The sequence below is a fragment of the Lissotriton helveticus genome, chromosome 7, assembly GCF_964261635.1.
Source record: "Lissotriton helveticus chromosome 7, aLisHel1.1, whole genome shotgun sequence".
NCBI classification, from domain to species: domain Eukaryota; kingdom Metazoa; phylum Chordata; class Amphibia; order Caudata; family Salamandridae; genus Lissotriton; species Lissotriton helveticus.
The window spans coordinates 77,986,949-78,010,415 of NC_136068.1; the positions used below are offsets into that span (position 1 = coordinate 77,986,949).

The 23,467-nt window shown below is 45.9% G+C and overlaps 1 protein-coding gene across 1 annotated transcript in view; it reads left to right on the top strand.

Moving 5' to 3' along the window:
• Positions 1 to 23,467, top strand: part of ENO2 (enolase 2) — a 100,614-nt gene that overhangs the window by 50,149 nt on the left and 26,998 nt on the right. Inside the window, exons 5-9 of the mRNA XM_078651527.1 lie at positions 15,126 to 15,195; positions 16,199 to 16,332; positions 16,488 to 16,710; positions 18,748 to 18,945; positions 23,118 to 23,319. Of these exons, the coding sequence (XP_078507653.1) occupies positions 15,126 to 15,195; positions 16,199 to 16,332; positions 16,488 to 16,710; positions 18,748 to 18,945; positions 23,118 to 23,319 (827 nt within the window). The remainder of the gene's footprint in view (positions 1 to 15,125; positions 15,196 to 16,198; positions 16,333 to 16,487; positions 16,711 to 18,747; positions 18,946 to 23,117; positions 23,320 to 23,467) is intronic.

Consider the following 23,467-nt stretch of genomic DNA (forward strand, 5'->3'; position numbering starts at 1 on the left):
TTAGCCTTTACCCCGATAACTTTTGGATTCTATCAACATGTTCTCTAAACATCAGATACTAGATAGTGTCTAGGTACATGTCGCTCTGACTTTCCAGACTTCAGTCTCTGCTCCTAGCGCAGAAGTCATAGCCCCCAGCTTCTCCTAGTAACACGTCATTGTCAGTTTGCGCGCACCATTAGGTTAGAGGTCCCGGCTCCTTAGGTAGCCCCCTTCATGTTTCCGCCCCATTTATGACATATTCTGTTACGTTTACATCACATGTCTATGTATACGCCTCCTGTTACACCCACTTTCACCCTTATCTTTCGCGACTGCTATGCACCACACCCACTGCTCCGCCTATTGTATGTACTGTAATGCAATTGTTTTAGTATATATACTTGTGCACTGTTATTAAATGTTACGCCGATCCTGCCCGTGCTAGCTAGCCATCCCAGATCTTGCAGGTTGTCCTGTTCCTGTCCTTTATGCTGTATTAAACCTGCAAACTCCTACTACCTCGAATCTTGACTCCTATTTATTGAGCTATCTGTTATTACTATATCCAGTCAAAAATAGATCCGGTATTATTTATTTATATACCACATAATGGCGCCCGAATAGGGACTTGCCCTTTCCCCACGCGCCGGTGAAGCCACGCAGGCCCCCTGATCCTCTGCAGCCGTGACGGAACCATACCGTGCACGTGCAGATATTTCTGCTTCAAGTATCCCTCAGGCCCACGGAGGAGACGGAGGTTGCGGTCCAGCATCCAGACGAGGCGGTGGAGGAACGCGGCGAGTCCCGACCAGAGCCCAAGCCGAGAGTCCAAGGTCCGAGGTATCCGGAGGCCCACCCGTAACTGAAGTCCGAAGTTCGTCCGTCCGGCGTCGAAGCAGTCTAGTCCAGTCCGAGGCCTTCCGTTCTTGCTGCCCGGTGAGTACCGTTGCTGGGGTAGTATCTAGACAGGGTCAATCTAATTGACTCTGGTCCGTGGGTTTTGGTGGTACACAGACCCAACACGAAGTGTTCACTCCGGTGGATGCGGGTCCTGACGTGTCTCTTTATGAGACCGGTAAGTTCGTACTGTTTTAGCAGTGCATCTAGTTTCTGTTCTAGTCCGTTCTGTTCTCGAGAAATTCTGTATTCTGTTTTCAGTATTCCAGGTAGTATTTTGTCAGAACTGTTATTTTTTAATGTTCTTCATGTATTCTAATGTCGTGTTATGAAAGTGGTGTAATTATCGTGTTCATTTTGTATTGTATTGTGTCTAGACTACAGTTCAGTCATGCCTTTGTTTTCCAAACTACGTCAGTTAAAAACCAGAAAAGGTCTGTTAGAAGCAGCAGTTCCTGTCCCGCCTAGGGACAGTCCAGGTCATTTTATGTATCAAAAGCATGGCATAAGTGCCATATTATATCTAGATTTATGGGTGGAGTACACCAAACAGTTAGAAGAAAAGTATAGATGGCCCGTATCAGGTACGTGGGATGCCGAGTGCATCATGCGAGTAGAAGAAGCATTATGGAAAAAGAAAGCCAGACAGTCACAGAAAGACGCCATCGAGTTATGGCGCAAAGAATCTCATAAAAGAACCGAAAAAGAAATCAGAAAGTCAGAATTAAGTAGAGAATCCACAGAAAGAGCCCAAGAAAGGGAATTAATCGAGATAGGTGAACAAGTTAAAACCGAACAGTTAGACAGACAGAGGCAAACCCTTATTAAGGGTATGTATCCTCTTCTTGCCGAGGGCTTGCCAAAAGCAACCCCGGAGGCATCCAGTAATTTTCCGCCACCCTTAGTTCCGATCAAGCTACGTCACAAACCGACCGCAGCTGATATTTTTATTTCGTCCTATTTGGACGACACAGTCCCAGAATATGCAAATCCTGTTCTACCAGTCCCACCAGCTCCTGTAAATCCTCCTCCAGACACCGGGGCACCTTTTGCAGTACCTGCTACGGTACCCCCGGTCCAGCCCACATTACAATTTCCCGCCGCGCCAGCACGAAGAGTATCAGTCGACGATTCCAGTATAGGGGCCGCAGGGGGAGGTCCTCCTGGTACCCCGCCACCACACCAACGTGTAACATTAGTCGAGTTACATGAACGTGCGTTACAGCGTACGCCCAAATATAAGTCCGTTGCAGAAATCCGACGAGCCCTTACTGAATGCCGCTATGATCCAGTCCCAGGCGATGATAGTACGGTTATATATTCCATACGTGTAAGACGGGTGACCGGGTATTTGGACACCCTACCGGATATGAAAGAAGATCTAGACAGAATATATCGTTTCATCCGTACAGGGGATGATCCAGAAAATATTGGCGAATCATGTCTCAAAGGAAAGCTGAGATCCAGCTCATGATATTAAAGTTTCTGATTAATTGTTTAATAAGGGAACAAGATTACCCGTCCAAAGATCCGACCGAAATGAGAACTCTGACAAGGTGGAGTGATAATATAGCCGAGGGTAAACACAGAACCATCAGTAGTATAGAGAGTATGTACAAGAAAATTCGTAAGGAAATAATAAGGTTACACGAACAACGTAAAACAGCACAAGTAAGCGAGAAAGAGAATGACTCTCCTACAGAAGAGGTAGAGGACGAGAATACCGCTAGAATAGCGTATGTAGGTAAGACTAGACTTTCCGACCAACATTCACGTCTGGAACACAAGAAAATCTTACATCATCCAGCACCGGAACAAGGTTCTCTAGAACAAGTATTTCAAGCTACCGATCATATCCTGAAATCACGAATTGGTTATAGTGAGTTAAGTACTATGCATGACCAAGAACTAGCCCGATCAGCAGTCCGATGGACTTCTGATTCTACCACTTTTCCGGACGAAATAGTGGCACAAATGTTTCTGAAACTGCCCCCAGCCGAACAGCGACTGGTGGGTATGTATATGATTCAGCACCTCATTACACTCTATGAGGGTCAACATTCCGATCCAGGTCCGTTACACGATGTACTGAACGAGTTACTCCAGTATAGATGGAAAGGTTTAGGTACCGATTTAATTAGTGTTATTCTAGAACAGCGTCACAAATATAGAACGTTTTTGAACCCGCATTTTGTTCATGTCTCACCTCCAGAAAGTAAACCGTTTTACATAGATAGACAGCACCCGCTACGAGAAGTACACCCAGTCAGGACAGCAGATGGTGAAATGCAACGAGTATTTGTTTACACCCCGATTACAAAAATGGAACTCTTAGAGATGAAGAAATTAATTCCTTGTCATGACAAAGATCCAGCAGGGTTCCACCGAGAATTAAAGGACATGCTCCGTATGGGAGAATACACGTATTCAGATATTATTAAAATGTTGAAAGTCCTATTGCCCGCAGGGGTATACGAAAAACTCAAGGAAAAAGAATGGGAGGTGGGAGAGAAAAAGATCGATTGGGCAGTTCTAGAAGCTGAAGATAAGATACGAGTACCAGGTACCGGTCTTGGAGACAAATGTAAAGAATTACCTGAATTATTAATACAAGTTTTGCCTAGATTGTTAGCAACTAAAAAGGAAGACTGGGATGCAATCTCAGCCTGTAAACAGAAACCAGACGAAGATACGAGTGATTTTTATTCTAGGTTTGAGAAATGTTTTAGCATAAACAGTGGCTTGAAGACGAGTAGCGAGTCATACCCTCATCTTTTTGTTACTAAATTAGTCGAGAATTCCAGTCCACAAGTTAAGAATAGAGTTTTGAAAGTCGAAAGTACATGGCAAGCTAATACTCCGTCACAAATGCTTCAGATGCTTCAGTATCACCAGAATAGAATCAGAGAAGAGCAAGAACATGAAAGGAAACGTATGAAAGACACGAAAATGAAAGTACTAGTTGCACAATCTGTTCCTCAAGACAGTCAGAAGAGGGGTCCGAATCAAGTCAGTCATCCTGCAGCTCCCGTTAAAGGGACCTGCAATTATTGTAAACAGCCAGGTCATTTCATAAACGAGTGTGCAGTTCTGAAACACAATATAGCTACCGGTAAGACTAAAGAAAGACCACGTCCGCCTAGACAAGAACAAGTTTCACAGACTTCTCAGCCATCGCAGAATGCACCACAGACAGGTCCAGCACCGCAGCCTATTGCTGCAACACAGCATGTTACACAGCAGATGTACCAGTATGCCCAGACAGAGTACCCAGAGTATCAACAGTATTCATGAAACAGCCTGGAGAGGGAGGTAGGCTTGCCTCTCATCGAGATTCCTGTAGATCAAGAAGGTCCCTATGTTCATAGTCAAGTACTAGGGAAAGACAGAAAGTTTCTGATTGATACAGGGGCAAGTAGGACTACCATAAGTCACGCCGAAGTTCCAGGGGCTCCACTCTCAGGCTCTAGAAATGTTTCCCTTGGATTTTCAGGAAAGCCTATTGTAAACGAGATATCTAAGCCAGTTACTCTAGAAGTAGGTCCATTGTCCCGTACTACTGATCTGTTACTTACGAAATCATGTCCAGAAAATCTGTTAGGCATTAAGACACTGAAAGAATTAGGTGCAGTTATTTGCTGCTCCCCAGAGGGAATACGGTTGTTTTTACGTGACTTCAAGGGTCACTATGTCTTACGAGATTTTGATCCAAGATTGTCTAATGTTCCGCAGCATCTATGGGCGCAAGGTCCAACTGATGTAGGTTACATGCAAATCACACCCCATCGTGTGACTCTCAAACCAGGTGTAGTGTTACCACGAATCAGACAGTACAGATTACCACCTGAGGCTGTAGCAGCCTTATCCAAAATAATTGACGAGCTCATGGCTCAAGGAGTAGTTGTAGAAACTGACTCCAATGTATGTAATTCTCCGATCATTCCAGTCATGAAACGTACTGATCCAAATGCACCCCCAGTATATCGATTAGTGATTGACCTTCGAGAACTCAATAAATGTATTATTCCCCAGTACCCAGTTGTCCCAGATATCTCTTCCCTATTGACAGCCATTGATTCCGAAGCCTCATTTTTCACAGTCATAGACCTCAAGAACGCGTTTTTCAGTGTCCCCATTCATCCAGACAGCCAGTTTCTTTTCGGATTCTGTTTAAATGGAAGGAGCTATAAATTCACACGCGCTCCTCAAGGTTTCACAGAAAGTCCTAGTATTTACAGTCAAGCACTTAAGAGACAACTAGACAACATTCACATGCCAACTGACACTGCCCTGCTCCAGTATGTCGATGATCTACTGATCACAGCCCGTTCTGAACGTGCTTGCGAGCGTGTGTCACTTACAGTTCTGTATTTCCTAGCCGAGATGGGGCACAAGGTGTCCCCTTCGAAGCTTCAATTCTGTGTACAGCAAGTGATCTACTTAGGCCACTTACTGTCCAAGTGGGGTAGGCAGTTGACACCAGACCGTATCCAGTTAATAGCGAGTCTTCCTCAGCCCAAGACACAGAAGGAGGTACGTGCTTTTATCGGCCTTACTTCTTATTGCAGACAATGGATTCCTCAGTATGCATTTCTAGCTAAACCACTGATACAGTTAACGACACAGGAGGCAGCCGTATCGACTGTCCTCCCTTGGACATCTGAACATACACTTAGTTTCAATGAGTTAAAGAAAGCTCTATGCCAAGCTCCGGTTCTAGCTACACCGAACTACAGTAAGCCTTTTATACTTTTTGTTACGGAACGTGATGGTACAGCATTATCTGTTCTCACACAAGATCAAGCAGGACAATACAAGCCCTGTGCTTATTTTTCGAGCACATTAGATCCAGTAGCCCAGGCTTTGCCTGCGTGCCTCAAGTCAGTTGCAGCCACGGCACTAGCTATCAGACAAAGTGATTCCATAGTATTAGGACACTCCCTGACAGTACAAGTTCCACACTCCGTGGAAGTTCTTTTAAACCGAACACAGACTCAACACTTGACAATTGCACGTTTGACAGGTTATGAACTGACACTGTTCCAGCCACACATAGAAATCAGACGCTGCAACGTTCTAAATCCTGCTACACTATTACCGTCAGTTAATTCAAATCCTGCCACACATGATTGTGTGGAAGTTGTGAACACTATGACTAAGCCAAGACAAGATCTGACAGATATTCCATTACCAGATCCTGACCTGACACTTTATGTGGATGGTTCATGTATGAGAACAAGTACAGGAGATCTAGTAGCCGCGTATGCAGTGACTACTGACACTGAAGTTATTGAAACACACCGTATTGATACCCTGTCTGCTCAGGCAGCAGAGCTAGTTGCTCTGACCCAAGCCTGCATACACGCCAAGAACCTGAAAGTTAACATATATACAGATTCACGTTATGCATTCGGAGTCGTACACGACTTTGGAGTGCTCTGGCAGGAGAGAGGTTTCATGACTTCTCATGGAACCAAGATTCAGCATGGTCTCCTTATTCAAGCTCTGTTAGATGCCATACACTTACCGACATCTATTGCTATCATGAAGTGCAAAGCACATACGAAAGTTACTGACACTATTTCCCAGGGTAATGATCTAGCAGATCGTACAGCCAAGCTTACAGCACAGGCTCTAGACATTTCAATTAATCCGACACAGGCACATACTCCAGATCCGATTACATGTATGACAGTTAAGGACCCTACTCAAGATGTCATAGATATCCAGTTACATGCTACTCCCGATGAAATCAAGAAATGGTCCGAACAAGGAGGGGTCCAGACAGATCAGGGATGGGTGACGAAGGGAAAAGCCACATGGTTTCTCCCCGACTCTATGGTTCAAGTCATTATCAATACCGCACATAGTCCAGCACACTTAGGAGAAAAAGCTATGTTAGACAGTATCCAGAACATTTGGTTCAACAAGCATTTACGAGCTGCAGCCAAGCAGAAAGTCCGTACCTGTATGATATGTTGCCAGTTCAATCCAGGTAAAAGTGTCCCGGTGGAACAAGGAGGATTCCAGCCCCCTGACCACCCTTTTGAAGTCCTCCAGATGGATTATATTCAGATGGAGCGATGTCGAGGTTTCAAGTATGTCCTTGTAGTTGTATGCGCTTTGTCCAGATGGACAGAAGCATATCCAGTTCCAGATTACACAGCCGCGACCACTGCCAAGCAGTTGGTTCGTGAATTCTTCCCCCGCTATGGACTCCCTAGGGTCGTATATTCTGATAACGGCCAGCCATTCTCATCTGAGCTCATGAAACACATCTCCCTTTTGTTAGGGTACCAGTGGAAGTTCCATTGTGTACGCCATCCTGAAGCAGCCGGTCTAGTAGAGAGACATAATCAAACCCTGAAAATCCGCATTGCTAAAGTTTGTAAAGAAAAAGGTGTGGACTGGCTGGTAGCTCTGCCAGTCGCTCTGTTTTATATGCGCATGGTCGCACATTCCAGATCAGGTCTGTCCCCTTATGAGGTCGTTTTCGGCCGCCCCCCTAATATGTGGGGTACACCTAGAACCCGAAGTATTACAGATGTTTCAAGTAATATGTTGACAGATTACCTAGCTTCCTTGATGTCTGCCCTACACTCTTGTCGTTCACAGGTTGCCGCCGCATTTCCAGACAATACCGAGGTGGCACCGCATGAAATCGTTCCCGGAAGTCTGGTTCTTGTAAGGAACTTTGATCGTTCAAGTCCGCTGGAGCCTCGCTGGAAGGAGCCAAAGCAGGTCCTCCTGGCCACCCGTACTGCCGTCAAGCTGGAAGGCAGGAAGGGGTGGGTCCATCTGTCTCACGTAAAGAAATTTTATGGACTAAAGACTGTTTCCAAGAACATTTCCGAGGATTTTAAAGACTGCCAAAGTACTATTCTCAAGGACTGTCCCGCAAAAGACAATGATACAAAACCCTCCCTGTTAGAGAAAACTCCGCAACAGGAGTATAAGTTGAAATTAAGGTCTAGTAAAATAAGTCAGCCAGTTTGATTGTCTAAGTCCTCCCCTAGGTGAAACGGTTAGACAGGTTTCTGACATGTATAAAATAGACCCCCACAGAGAGAGAGTTAGTGAGAACTCTAAAAGTTGCATTATTATTTTATGTTTTCTGCTATATCTCAGCCTTATGATTTCCTGCACGAGTTATGCATTGCATTTATGTTTTCCAATTCCTCATGTAAATAAGACTTCTAATACTACAGTAGAGCATACGTTTAGTGATCTGCCTCCTCATGAACTTTCTTATCGTCTTGCTATGCGAAATAATTCCTTTATCCGCATGTTACATTATTCACACCAGACCAGCAATGCCACTAATTGTTGGGTGTGTGGTCGACTCCCCCCTTTCCAGACACCGAAGGGAGTTCTGCCACTTTTTCCTTATCCATTTTCACATAACGGTTCATGTGGAGCATGGTCCACGTTAACGTCATCCTCGACAGATATGTCTTTTCTTAATAGTACATGTTTTCCAGACAAGCAAGGTCTTCCCCATAGAACAGGGTTAGATCTAGAAAATGAAGTTTACAATTTGGGTAATTATTCTTCGAATTTTATGGTTCTGAATGTTCAGTCTGATACTACTCCAGACTTACCCTCTATGTCAGTATTACCCGTTAAAGGCGAATTATGTGTCAGGAAGAATGGTTCCGTACATGTAGGCCATAGTGATTGTACTACTATTGTCAAGTATAGTGACAGTGGGAAATCTATTTTCAAAGCTTCACGTCATTCTTATTTTGTTTGTGGTCAGACCGCATATGTTCGTCTGCCCCTTGATTGGGATGGTACATGTTACATTGCATTCCTTCTGCCACCAGTTTTCCTAGCCCCACCTGACTATCATAGAAACTCCCACCTAGTACATACTAGACACAAGAGAGACCTCCCGATTGTCGATTATACTGAAACTGCTCTAGAACAATACATAGATATCAATAAAGGTGTCTTTCCCTACTTAGGTACTGTCGTGAATAGTAAACTGATACGTAGATTAACCAGAACCCTTGAAGCAGTAGTGATTGAGACTACCTCTGCTCTAGGTAACTTAACCGAAGAGCAATCTTTTATGAGAATTGTCGTGCTCCAGAATCGTCTCGTCCTTGACGTCATACTGGCCGATAGGGGCGGGGCATGTAGAGTCATCGGATCTAGTTGTTGCATTTTCATTCCTAATAACGCGCCGTCTGTTTATTCAGCTATAACCAGACTGCATAAAATTGCCCATATGTTACACCAAGATCCAGGCACCTGGACATGGTCCGGTTGGTTCTGGAATATAATTTCTGCCTGGGGATGGAAAGTATTGTCCTTTCTAGGTATTGCAGTAGCGATCATGTTCAGTTGCTGCCTCTGTATACAATGTGGCCCTGCGATTTGCGGCATTTGTGCTACCTCTTGTATTCCTAGTCCCAAGTCCCGTCCTAAATCCCGTTCCAAGGCAATTCGAGACGAGCAAATGATACTGTATGAAATGATAGATGGTATCATGAATATTGATGTTTCCTGATGGAAACGTAGTGACAAGGAGGGAATGTGGAAAAGTAAATTTTGCCATGTTCTGTGTCCCTACGTGTTCCCCATCTTATGTTGCATGTGCATGATTAATATGCATATGTATCCCCCGTGATTGGTTAAAGACGCAATTATAGTTGTGTCCATCTCTAGTATGCCAGTTTCCAGTTCTCGTGAAAGCTACGAGTATTAGGCCTATGTAAAGCTACGTTGCCACGTTTCTCAGTGTGCACGGTGTTTCATTGAAAAGTCCCCGTTTCCAGGCCTCAAAAGGGCCCGGACACCAGATTCAGCTCCTGTCTCCTGAGCCCTCGCTGAGGAGCGATACAGCCCCCACCTGTATTCCTGACCCTTCACTTACTTCCTGCCTCACAGTGCCCGGCTCGGCCTGGCTCTGCCTGCTAGTCTGCCAAGAGTATGTTATGATTCTAGTTATCAGGCCAGCCCTCCTTCTCTGCATTCCTAAGCTACTGAATCGCATCAATAGTTTCCGTCATGGTCTAGCCTTTACGTCTCCATGTAAGAGAAATACTGCATTTAATGGTCATTTAATATTCCTCAACACGCACTACATGTAGAATAATGCATGCACCAGTCTTAGAATCTGTTAGCCTTTACCCCGATAACTTTTGGATTCTATCAACATGTTCTCTAAACATCAGATACTAGATAGTGTCTAGGTACATGTCGCTCTGACTTTCCAGACTTCAGTCTCTGCTCCTAGCGCAGAAGTCATAGCCCCCAGCTTCTCCTAGTAACACGTCATTGTCAGTTTGCGCGCACCATTAGGTTAGAGGTCCCGGCTCCTTAGGTAGCCCCCTCCATGTTTCCGCCCCATTTATGACATATTCTGTTACGTTTACATCACATGTCTATGTATACGCCTCCTGTTACACCCACTTTCACCCTTATCTTTCGCGACTGCTATGCACCACACCCACTGCTCCGCCTATTGTATGTACTGTAATGCAATTGTTTTAGTATATATACTTGTGCACTGTTATTAAATGTTACGCCGATCCTGCCCGTGCTAGCTAGCCATCCCAGATCTTGCAGGTTGTCCTGTTCCTGTCCTTTATGCTGTATTAAACCTGCAAACTCCTACTACCTCGAATCTTGACTCTTATTTATTGAGCTATCTGTTATTACTATATCCAGTCAAAAATAGATCCGGTATTATTTATTTATATACCACAATCCCACCATAAGCCCCATACCTGGGTGTCTCTCCTAATCCAACAAGACAGGAGCTCCATGGTCTGCTCAATCATGAGAGTGGACTGTGGGCACCCTTGTCTCATCTCTCGATGTATGGTGGATTCTTCAGTGTGGATCCCAGTGACTCTAACCCTTGCTATCAGGTTTGTGCAGAGTAGGTGACCCAAGCGCAAAACTCAGTCCAAATCCTATTTGTTCTATAATAGCATGCATATATGCACACTCAAGGGAATTAAGTGTCTTATCAACATCCAATGAGAGGATGTCCACAGGTTCAGCTACTTGATCCCGCCAAACTAAACAGGTGAATAGTCTCCGGAGGTTAAGTCATGTGGCCTTGTGTGGCATAAAGCCAGATTGATCTGGAGTGATTAGATCCTCGATCGCACTGGTCAGATGGGAGTGAGTATTTCCCTTGAATCAATAGGGGCCTCCAGTGTGACCCACTATCTGTCCTCTAATCTTGGTGTAGGGATATCCACGACAAATTTCTTTATCTCTTCAGTGTGTACCCATTTGTTGGAACGATATATGTTCTCCAAGTATGTCCAGAAAGCAGACGCCATGTCCTCCGCTGTTTCCACCATCTCCCCATTCTCAGTATGGATCTTGTGGACCCATTGTTGTCTCTCGTCTTGTTGTGCCAGCCGAAACTGTAACTTCCCAGGTTTATTACCCAATTTGTACAACCTGTATTGTTTACCCCTGTATTGTGCCCTCGCTTCCTGGTTTGTCATTGCCTGCGTTTCTCTGAAGTGATCGACAGCCTATGGCTGAGATCTGGGCTTGTTGAGGCTATATAATCTGTATCTGCAGGAGGAGCATTTCCAAATTGGACACCTGTCGTTCCATCTCCAGTTTTTCCCTGCAGTGTGAAAAATTAGTATCCCTCTAATGGTGGGCTTAAAGGCCTCCCAGACCATTACCGGGGAGTCTACAGAGTCTAGGTTCTCCTGGAAGTATCGTCCTGTTGATTCAGTGAGCATTCATCCCATCTCCCAGTCTGTGAGTTCCCATGGCTCCAATTTCCAGCCCCCCAGTGTCTGGGGATGCGGGAATTCCAGTCTTATCACCATAGGGGAGTAGTCCGAGATACCATGTGCTAAGTATTGTGTGGTTTTATAGTAGCCCCTGTGTGGCCAGAACTAACATATAATCCAGATAGAACATGGCCGTCTGGTTGGGACTGCATCAGTGACGTAACGAAAATTGAGGGGGTCCCCCTGCAAGGTACGTGGAGGGGCCCCCTCCGGACTCTATCTGCAGCTCTCCGGCCAAAGTGCTGTGCTGAGGGGGCTCCCTGGACCTTGGGCCCCCCGCACCGCGGGTGCCGTGGGGCCCTGTGTTACGCCCCTGGGCAGCATATGAGTAGAGTCTAGTCGTAGGATGTTCCCTTCTCCACAGATCTATCAGACCCTTTGCCTGGGAAACATTAGCCAGCCTGCGGCCATCCCTAATGGTGCCTGTTCCTCGGTGATTCTGTCTAGGGTGGAATCCATTGTTAAGTTGAAATCCCCTCCAATAACTGTGTGGGGGAATTCTACAATTCCCCCACCCAAGTCTGCCATCATGGTGATCTGGAAACCCAGTGGGAAATACCACAATATATCTAGTATGGAGTACCCATTCCAGTCCCCTGCAGTTGCATCCCGCATCCCCACTGGTCTGTCCACGTCTTGGTAGCCAGCAAAGGGAGTGTCCCCCTGACTCTCTAGACCCAGGTGTAAAGCCGGAGTGGATTCATAGTTTGTACTTGCCCTGACCTAAGAGTGTGTATTGAGCACCCACCAGGTGTGTCTCTTGTAACAAAATGATACCCAGGTTCTGTCGTGTTAGGAATCTGCAAACCAACCCCCACTTAACCTTAGGCCCTAGACCATTAACATTTCATGACAGGAAAGAGATACCGTGCCTCTGCATGTCACAGTCTTCCATTTGTGGCAAGGTCTGTAATCTCCGGGATATTCCTATATGACTGCCCTGTCAATGCGGAGGCCATCGAGTCTGGTGTGGTTGGTGTTGTCGAACTGTGTTTCACAATCCCTGCCCCCTTCCCTCCCCACAACCTCAGCTGGTGAGCATAGAATGGCGTGCCTTCCCAACTATAGAGGTGTCTGTTGCACCCCCATTTTACCTCTCAACTCATGTGATACTGCTCTGTGCCTGTGCTAGATGGCGTTAGCCACCAAAGTTGTTCGGTGGTGTTGTCTGCATTCTGATACAAGTCTGTCTCCTGGCTTGGACACCAGCCCTGGTCTTGAAAGGAGTGTGTCACTTCATCGGCCCTCTCCGCCTCCTCTGGCCTCTGCAGGTCCGTCGCCACATATGGGTCTCCCTGGACACCTATCCAATAGTGACTCAGAGGTTCTCGTCCCCATTTCATGTTTGGGGTTCTCCAGCCAGTCCCATGCTTGGACTAGTGAAAAATAACAATCTCCCTTCCGCCAGGATCCGTAGTTTGGCCGTAAACTGCATGGCGTACTGCAGTTCTCGATTACATAGTTCACCTTTCACCTTAATCAAAAAAATAGCGCTGCATGTACACCTCTTGGGTGAAATCATGGAAGACCATTATAATACGATTTTCGCTGTGCAAAGGGCCTTGCTGTCGTGCTGGTCTGAAGAAGGTAACTTTGACCCTGAAGTTGAAAATTTACACTATTATCTGTCAGGCTGCCCACCTGGTTTTGGGGGAGACCCTGGCATGCTGTGTGCTCTTTCTATCGTGAATTGTGTGGATAAATCTCTAAATTTCAAAATTTATAAGATACAATATTCCATGAACCTTTCCACATTTCCTCCTTCCATCTTTTCTGGGAACCCCAACAGGTGAATGGTATTTTGCCGTGCCCTCCCTTCAGTGTCCTCCGCACGAAAATGCAGTTTACTTGTGAATTCCTTGAGCTGGGGCACTTCGACCTGTAGAAGTTTAATGGTTTCTGCATGGTTGCCTGGGCTGGTCTCCTCTGCCTGTACCCATGCCAAGATATTTTTCATGTCTTCCCTGAGAAGCATAATGTCCAGGGCCACTGTGTCTATTGTGTTAGTTAATGGTTCTCTTGACTCTTTGATCACAGCCATTAACTCTCTGAGAGATGGCTGCCACTCAATCGGTGCCCCTTGTTCACTGACCAGTAGGGGGTCACCGTCTCCTCTGGGTGGCAGGGTCTTGAAAGCCTAGTGGTCCAGGCGGTTGGCTGCTGTTTTGACCATTGTATCTTCAGTTTGTATAAGGGGTTGGGGGTGCCTGAGGGTTCATGCGTCTTCCCTGTTATCAGTACAGTCCCCTTCTGCTAGTGCCCTGGGCCGAACAGTGGCCACCCCCTTCAGTATCCCGGTGTGAAAGAACCCCAAGAGAGGTGATGGGCAGCCGGGTTGGCTTGTGTGATGTTGGGGTTGGTTATATGGTATCAGCTATCCACCCTCTGGCATGCAGCTCCATCTCCAGTAGGCCCCAGGTGTCCCCCAGTCTCGCCAGCAGTTGTGGGGATATGCAGGCCGATGCCCTGGCTCACCATCACACAGGTACCCCCCCACATGGCCACCATCTCTCTGAAATTGAGAGGAGGCGGTGGATACCGCCTGCCGCCACATCCTTGTGGTGCACTCCGCCTGAGGTCGAGCAACAACGATGTCCTGTGGGTCTTGCCGAGCGGGTTAGGTCGTGGTCTCATGAAGTGTGCTGTGACTGCAGGGAAGTCCCTTTGGATGTGTGGGCGCACTGTGGCTCTCCCCGTGTCCTCTTCTCATGGTGGGCCAGCTGGTCTCTGCTCTCTGATAATACCAGGGCCGTCTCTTTGCAACACTGCGCCTCCCACCTCATACTGTGAGGCGTCGGGCTGGGTCCTCTCTGGAGGCTGCGGCCTGGTCTCTTTCAGGGATGCCCCCCTGGCAGTGAAGACCCCCACCAATCATGGGCACAAGGCGCCATCTTGGAGGCAAGCATTGGGGGAGCAGTGCCCCAGCTCTAAAGCGGAACTTTACGGCTCCCCCGGGTGTCTAGCCGTTCTGGACACCACCAGTCACCACTGCCTCTTTCCTGCCAATAACAGGGAAGGCACCAGCCCTAGTGGGCCCAGGAAGGATAATACTTGACTGCCTCCTCTGCCGGTTGGAGCTCAATGCAGTTACGCCATCTTGGATCGGTGATGTAGCCACGCCCCCCAGCGTTTAAATTTGTTTTTTTTAATAGCATCCCACCCTACCAAATACTGAATTGGTATCCTGTCCCAATTCCATTTCATCCTTTTGTAAAAGTCTATAGACTCCTAAAATGGGTTTATAGAGGCATTTTGCTGTCAGAAATGCTGAATATGGAGTGTTTGCGATCGTAAACAAGTTTCATACGTCTGGTCCAAAATTTGTGCAAGAGTTGGGATGTAGACCTCTGTATATAAGCTATGATGGTCTCAAGTACTGTATCGCCAGTGCATGTCTCTGTGTTGAATTGATTTCCCGTTCACATTGATAGGAGCTGCAACTTTCTGATGCAATTCTCTTGTTTTTAGGGTCTGGCTGTGACGGAACAAGATAAGATCGACAACCTTATGCTCGAGATGGATGGAACGGAGAACAAATGTGAGAAGTGAAGAAACACAATTCTACGAAATAAATAAATCACAAACATGCTTGCTTTTAGGACTTGTTCAGCTGGATATAATTTAATGAAGGAGGGTTTATGCCATTCTCTGCCCAAACACCTTCATGTTTAACTGAAGCCCTAGACAGAAAATGGTGAAAGAAATTAAATCCTAGGGGAGAGGATGGGTGGGGAAATGGGAGCATTTCAAGGCGAGAGTAAGAGCTAAAAAGGAAAGCCATAAAGAAATTTATGAGATTGAGATAAATAATAAGTCCCCCTCAAAAAGTATTAAAACCATTTAACTAGAAAAACACTTGGGATCTGTGCTGTGTTTATATTCACAAAAAACACACAAATGATGGACGGAATGCGGACCAAATCAAACATTCACCCCCAGTCAAGAGATCTGGGTTAAATCCATTGTTCTTTTGCTCACCATGCCACCCCAGTTTAGACCCAGCCATATGCAAATCAGTCTCAACCCTGCTCCTCATGGGAACAGTTCAGCTCGAACTGCCAAGCCAGGTCCTCCCTGGACCAGAAACAAGCCTCCTGGGACCGGTTTCGGGGTGTGTCACTCTTCATCAGTCAGGTAAGCTTGAATCCAGTGGCACAGTGAGCCCAGGACCCACATCTGTACTTGTCTGAGACCCACATCTGTACTCTCTGTACCCAGATCTCTGTACTGGGGGTTTAATGTTTGACATTGTTCAGCATTCCGTCCATCAATTGTTCTTTTTGTGTTTTTATAAACAGTTCTGTCATTGTGGCACTTGGGAATATGGTTGTTTTCCCTTTAGGAAAATAAAATATCATTACAATTGAAATAGAAACCTAAAAGGAGGGGGTCATGCCACCAGCTGAAGAGCGAAGCTGGAGATTGTACCACTGAAGACAGTGTTGTTGCAGATGGGGAAGGTTGTGTTGGGGGTCAGCACCTGCAGTTTTGCTCCCATCCCATGTAACTCTAATGCTTTCTTTTTTCTGTGGTGTCTACAGCTCAGTTTGGTGCCAATGCCATCCTCGGGGTGTCCCTGGCTGTGTGTAAGGCGGGAGCAGCAGAAGAAGGTGTGCCGCTGTACCGCCACATTGCCAACCTGGCGGGCAACACAGACCTCATCCTCCCTGTGCCGGTGAGATAACTTCTGGTCCTTGATCTCTCTTTTAGGGGCAGGAATCTCTTTGGGGAGGCAGAGAGGACTCCAGTCCACCTCTTTCTCTGGATGAGTGTGGAAGGGAGTTCTTAGCCGGCCTGTTTCAATCTTCTAACCTCCTATTATTCTGGCAGGCGTTCAACGTCATCAATGGGGGCTCACACGCGGGCAACAAGCTGGCCATGCAAGAGTTCATGATTCTCCCAGTGGGGGCAGAGAGCTTCCGGGATGCCCTTCGCATTGGCGCCGAGGTCTATCACAACCTCAAGAGTGTGATTAAGGAGAAGTACGGCAAGGACGCCACCAATGTTGGCGACGAGGGTGGCTTTGCACCCAACATCCTGGAGAACAGTGAAGGTGAGGGAGCGACTCAAAGTGGCGATTGCTGTGTGTCCTTCAGATCTCAGTGCTGTGAAACTGTGTGAGAGATGAATCAGATATTTAAGTCTGTTTCTGGGCGCAACTGGGTTAGGATGGGTATGTGTTTACTTTCAAGGCCCTGGAGCCTCTGTGTATCCCTGGCTCCCTACTGGGTTTGTTGGGGCCCTTGTGGTGCTCATTCTGATGTTTTTCCTGTCCTTCACAGACTTCCAACTCGATTTGGGGCTGGGGTAGCCACTGGAACATCTTACACTAGTGGGCAGATGTGTGTCTCCCCTTTTTTAGGTCTAGCCTAGCAGCAGCGCGCATTCGACTCTCTTTCTGCGAGGCATGCAGTAGCCGAGTATGCTGTGGAAGCCTCAACTTCTCTCCACCCATATTTTTGATTGGCGGGTGTCCTTGGTAAATGCTGGCTTCCAATTCATTATGAGGCCTGTTAGGGCATGTTAGTCCCTCCTTGTAACCGCCCTGTCTCAATTTGTGACCGCCCATGACGACTGGATATTTTACATGGCTTTGTAAATGGTTGGCTTTATCTTGGGGGTACTATTTTGTTTATGGCCACTTATGCGGACAATGGCGACTGCTATTTATTTTTGTTTTTGTACCCTCAGCGTGGCGCCCGCTTTAGGGACACCGCACTCAGTTTATTTATTTATTTTAATTTAATACTGAGCACGGCGTCCACTTCTTAGACACCACGCTCTGTTTAATACATTTTCTTTGGTAACTTTTAGAGTGAGCACGGTGCCCGCTTCATGGACACCGTGCTCTGTTTGTTTGGGCTTTTCTAACTGTAAAACTGAGCGCGGCACCGCTTCAAGGACACCGCGCTCGGTTTCTTTATTTGTTTTTCTTACTTTAACATTGAGCCCGGCACCCACTTCAAGGGCACCGCTCTCAGTGTTAAAGTAAAAAAAAAAAACTATTCAACCGAGCGCGGTGTCCTTGAAGCGGAGCCGCACTGTTTTAAACGTAAACAAGTATTTGCAATGCAATAGGTCTTGCATTTATGCGAGTTTAAGGTATTGGCATTGCAAATGACAATGCCTTTTATTTACATTTAAAAAAAAACTAAATAATAGGCATTGTCATTTACAATGCCAATAGTTTAAGATCGAGTAAATGCGAGACCTATTGCGTGGCAAATGCTTGTTTGTTTATGGAGAGTGGGCAGGTCTTATGCTTCCTTCTATTCACCCTGCTGGACTAGGGGGTTTAAGAGATGCGTACCCTGTATCCCTGTCTCACTTCGGTCCCTATGCCCCTGCCTCTCTTCTGAGTTTATTGGAGTTGCTTGGTATCAGTAATGAACTCTGGCCTGAGCTTTGCACCACCACCCCCCTTAAACCTTATGCACCCCGAGGGACATGTCCCCCGACTCGGTCTTCCTGAGCCTAGATGTTTTGCCCTTCCCTTTTCTTGTTCCTAAGGTTTGCAGCGTGCCATGGGCCTGTCCCTTGTGCCCTGCTAGACAGTGTCTTGCCTGCTATGAGTGTATTGCTGGTTGTCTTGGCCTTGTGTAATGTGACTTTTTCTCTCTTCCACCATTCCACCCTGCCAGCCCATCCATTTTGTATTTGTTGTTTGCGTTGTCAGTGGACTGATGACCCCTTGCACACTCCACACTCCCTACCCAGATTTGATAGTCTGCTCAGGGATTAGCTGAGTAGAGGTGGCCATTTATAGGCACACCTGGAGGGGGAGGAGTTTATTTTTTGGTAGGCTGCAGCATGTCTATGTGGACACACCTCATGACGTATGGACTGCCACAGGGATGGTGTATCGGGATAATGGGATTACCGGTAAGTAATTGAACCATTCCATACGCAAACCCATAGATGAAGTTGACCATGGGTGCCCTGCCACAGGCACATATATGGTTACGGATGGATCGTCGCTGACATTTCTGAGGTCCCATGGAAACCCCTGACGTGGTCAGAGATGCTGTTGTCTTTGGCTCTAGCTTGATCGTCTTTGATAATTGTTGACCTATTTCTACATCTTTTCTAGCCTTGGAGCTCTTGAAGGAAGCCATCGAGAAGGCTGGATACACGGATAAGATCGTGCTGGGGATGGATGTGGCTGCGTCCGAGTTCTTCCGTGATGGGAAGTACGACCTGGACTTCAAGTCACCAGACGACCCCAGCCGCTACATCTCGGCCGAGGAATTAGGCGAACTCTACCAGAGTTTTATCCGGGACTACCCAGGTGGGGAGGAAGTGGATCAAGACCACCGATTCTTTCACAGGCAGTATATGCAAACCTGTGTCTAATGCAGGCTTCTTCAACGAGATCTTAAGGATAGAGGCAGAGAGTTCCTGAGTTTGTAGGCTAAGAATGAGAAACTCCTGCCACCCCAGTTGGCCTTCTTAATTTTTGGGAGGCCACCAATTTAGAAAGAGAAGATCTCAATTCTCGCCGTTCATTTTGAGTGTGACCACTGACACTAGGTATTGTGAGGGAGAGCACTGGAACTGCCGCTTGTGATCTTGAATCTTGGCAGTTGTATTTACAAGCTCAAATCTCCTTGTTTATACTATGTGCATCCTGGCACAAGTTCATTGAAGTGGGTGCTCTGAAACCAGTGCTATTGTTAATCACATAAGTGATTCTGTGAGTGAACCGTGCCACGCTTTGAGCATAAATTGGAAGACAGGTGCACGTGAGGGAGCTTGATTCCTATTATAAAGGCTTTTTACAGTAGTGGTTGTGGAAAGGAGATCAAAAGTACATGGCTGTGAATGCAGATACTGATCATGTACTTTTGTGGCTGGACCCTGACGGTAAACAACCTTTACATCGCGGGCATTAGACCGCGATGCCTTTACAACGTGGTTGTTACAACGACCGCGTTGTTACAAGGTGATGCTATTACTATGCAAGTCAGTACATCGACTTGCAGTGGATGGCGTTCTAAAATAGGGAATAGTAACATTTACTATGCCAACACCTTCCCTACTGTTGGGTACGCTGGAGTTGGAATAGTAAATGATACCTTCCTAATGTTACAGCGCCATCTACTGCAAGTTGATGTAATGACTTGCGGAGTAATGGCATTGCGTTGTAACAACGAGGTCATTGTTACAGAACGCAATGTAATTGCATGCGATGTAGCATGCTATATTGGACCCTGACCCTATGGGCCCAATTCACAAAAGTAATCTGAGACAAAATCTTAACTTTACGACTTACAGTATTCACATAAGGCATTTGGGACTAGTAAAGTTAGGATTCCTAACGTTACTACTCGTAAACTCAGACAAAATCCTAACTTTACGACTTTTGGTATTCACAAAAGGCATTTAGGAGTAGTAAAGTATGGATTCCTAACGTTACTACTCGTAAACTGAGACAAAATCCTAACTTTAAGACTTTCGGAATTCACAAAAGGCATTTAAGAGTAGTAAAGTTAGGAATCCCAACTTTACTACTCCTAAATGCCTTTTGTGAATACCAAAAGTCGTAAAGTTAGGATTTTGTCTCGGATTACTTTTGTGAATCGGGCCCTATGTTTCCAACAGTGAACCCTGACTACATGTTTGTTTGAGGGTTAACCCAGTTGGTTAGTTTGATATTGTAGGTCACAGGAGATGGGATGTGAGTTTAGAGTACACTACAGGTTATAGCATGGGGGTATCCTCTGATCTTTGAAAATAAATTCGTGAGCATGAATGCTGATACAGGTTCTTATGAGTGCTTGTGTGTGTGTGTGCTAAAAATGATGAGTGTGAACCTGAACCCTCCTGAAGCTAATATGTGAGAGAGGGGCGTCTTTGTAAAGTTGGAAACTGCTATCTGCGAGCATGATTTTTAAACTATTGTTTTTGCATGAATTCTCTCAGTAGTTCTTGGAAGTGTGAATCCTGACAATAGTGTTCATGTGCACTAGTCGTAACACTACTGCTCATTTACATAAATCCTGACATGTACTTGTGAGTGTGTAAAATACACCATTGCTTGGAAATGGTGCACAATGTGCCATAATCTTAATCCATAAATCCTGACATTAGCACACGTTTGCCTTAATCAAGACACTAGTACTTGCAAGTATGCACCCTAACTCTAGTGATTCCTAAGACAAACACTTATAAATTCGAACTCTAACACTGGTACTTGTGAGTTTCAATCAATTTGGGCGTTATTGTTTGCCAGCATGGATTTACTCACACTAGCGATGTGATTGTTAACCCTGCTATCGGTGCCTTTAGACGTAAGTCACAACACTAGTACGTGTGATATCTGAGTCTAGTGCCTACGAGTTGTAATAATTTCTGACATCGGCGCTATTGATGGTGAAAAGTATTGACACCAGTGCTAATGATCGTGAACCTTCATGTTTGTGTTTGTGATTTTAAATCTTGACTTTAGTACTTGAAATGAAAATTCACAACTTGTGGTTCTGTGCATGAAACCTAAGAATGTCTCTTGTGCATGTGAGTCTTGAGCGGAACACGTTTGAACTGGAATCGATTTGCACAATAGACTTTATGAGTGTAAACTCTATTGCCACTACTGTTTGTAATTGGGATTCCTCATACTAGTCCTGGCGAGACTAAATCTATGAATTTATTTGGACACTAGTACGTGTTTATCCTGTGAGTACCCGTAAACCTGAATCCTGACAGCGCTAAATGTGAGAATAAGCCCTGACACTAGTTCTTGTGCAGATGAATCCTGACACTAGTGTTGGCAGCATGGATTATGAGTTGTGACGTGTCTTTGTTAGCCTGAGAGTTCTGATACTAGTGAGCATGAATCTTCATGGCACTGGTTTTATGAAAGTTGGCACCAGTGATTGTGAACCTGTTCTCTCCACACTAGCGTTTGTGACACTGACACTTGTCAATAGTGCTTATGAGTAGGAATTCTCCTCAAACTAGTCCTTGTGAAGGTGGATCCTCGAGAGACTCTCACAAGTAAATTGCCATGAGTCATTTTACCTCTTGACACAAAACTTTTGTACAAGGAACATGGCACTAGTTTGCATTGATTTTATTCCCCCTGACACTGGTGCTTGTAAATGCTGCCAGTGGTGCTTGGGCTGGTATCCGATCACTAGTACTAGTGCACATGCAGATTTTAGCACACATGGGTGTCAATTTTGCCAACAATGTTTGTGATTGTGACCATAAGTCTTGACAGTGATCCTTGAATAACATGAATGCTGACACTAGTGGTTATGGATGTAAATCCTGACCCTGATGTATTTTGTCTTGAATTCCGAAAACTAGTGTGAATTCTAACACGGGTCGTGAATTTTGTTGCTGTTGCAGTTGATCATACATTCTCCTAATTCATATTTTAAAGCAAGAAACCTGACACTTGCACTAGTGAGTATTAATCTTGACACTAATACTTGCTAGCATGAATCCTGATGCTGGCACTCTGGAGTGTATATCATGATCTTATGTGTGCAGGTGTGAAGTTTGGAAGTGGTGCTTGTGAGCCTAAATATATTAAAATGAGCAGGAACTGCACACCTTGATAATCATGCACTGGAGAATGCATTTGTGCGCGTACTTTGGGCTGCATTTACAAGCCCCTTGCGCCGCCGTTGTGTCACTTGTTTTTTACACAGCGACGACGCTATCAGTGCGCCACACTGCACGATATCTGCAAACGGATGCATTGGGCTCAATGCGTCAGATTGTAGATCCCTGCGTCACATTATACCAGCGCCAGGCGTAATGTATGCAGGACAGGTATTCCCACGCAAAAAAGCCACGTAGAACTGGTGCAGTGAAATTTACAATATTTCACTGCGTCACTCTACGACTATACTGCATCAAAATCCTTACGCCTGCTCAGATCAGGCATAAGGTTTGACGCAGGGCTTTTACAATGGGACTCACCTATGAGTTCTGAGCATTGCTTGAGTTGCATCAGTTTTACGACCAACTCCAGCAATGCACCACTTTTGCGTCAACAGATGTGCCAGAATTTCTGATGCATATTTTAATCCTTGCGCAATGGAGCCCGGTATTGTAAATACAGCGCATTTGTGGTGTCGTAAGGACATTTGGCGCAGGCGCAAGATAACTGACTCATCCATTGCATCAGTTTCTTTTAAATGAGGCCCTTTAGCTCTAGAAAGCAGCAACACGAACTCTGGCGCAAGTGTGAGCGACCTCAATTAGAAACGCCACTGAGTTTCTGAGGGTAAAAATTGCATCAGGATTCATGGTGCATGAACCCACTCACTAGTAAATCAGAGAGTGAACAGTCGCATGATTATTACCCCAAAGTCAAATCTGAGCAAACAGCACCCAAAAAACATTCTGCAGCCTCCCACTGTGAGCCCCCAAAGCTTTGCTGGGACTGTGTTTGCTTGTGTGGATGCCGTTGCACAAGATCACAGTCTTGCATCTCGTTTCTTGCAGTTGTGTCCATTGAGGACCCCTTCGACCAGGACGACTGGGAGGCCTGGTCCCGGTTCACGGCCGAGGTTGGCATCCAGGTGGTGGGGGATGACCTGACAGTGACCAACCCAAAGCGCATTGAGAAAGCCGTGGAAGAGAGCGCCTGTAACTGTCTCCTGCTCAAAGTCAACCAGATCGGCTCCGTCACCGAGGCCATCAGGGCGTGAGTATGCCGGGCGCCTTCCATCTCACTCACGGCGCACCAGGAGGGGCTCTCACTCTTGTCATATTCCTTACAGGTATATTTAGATATTTAGATAGGGCAGAATGGCTCTATGTCTCTCTCAAAGGGTCTTCAACAATACAGTCAC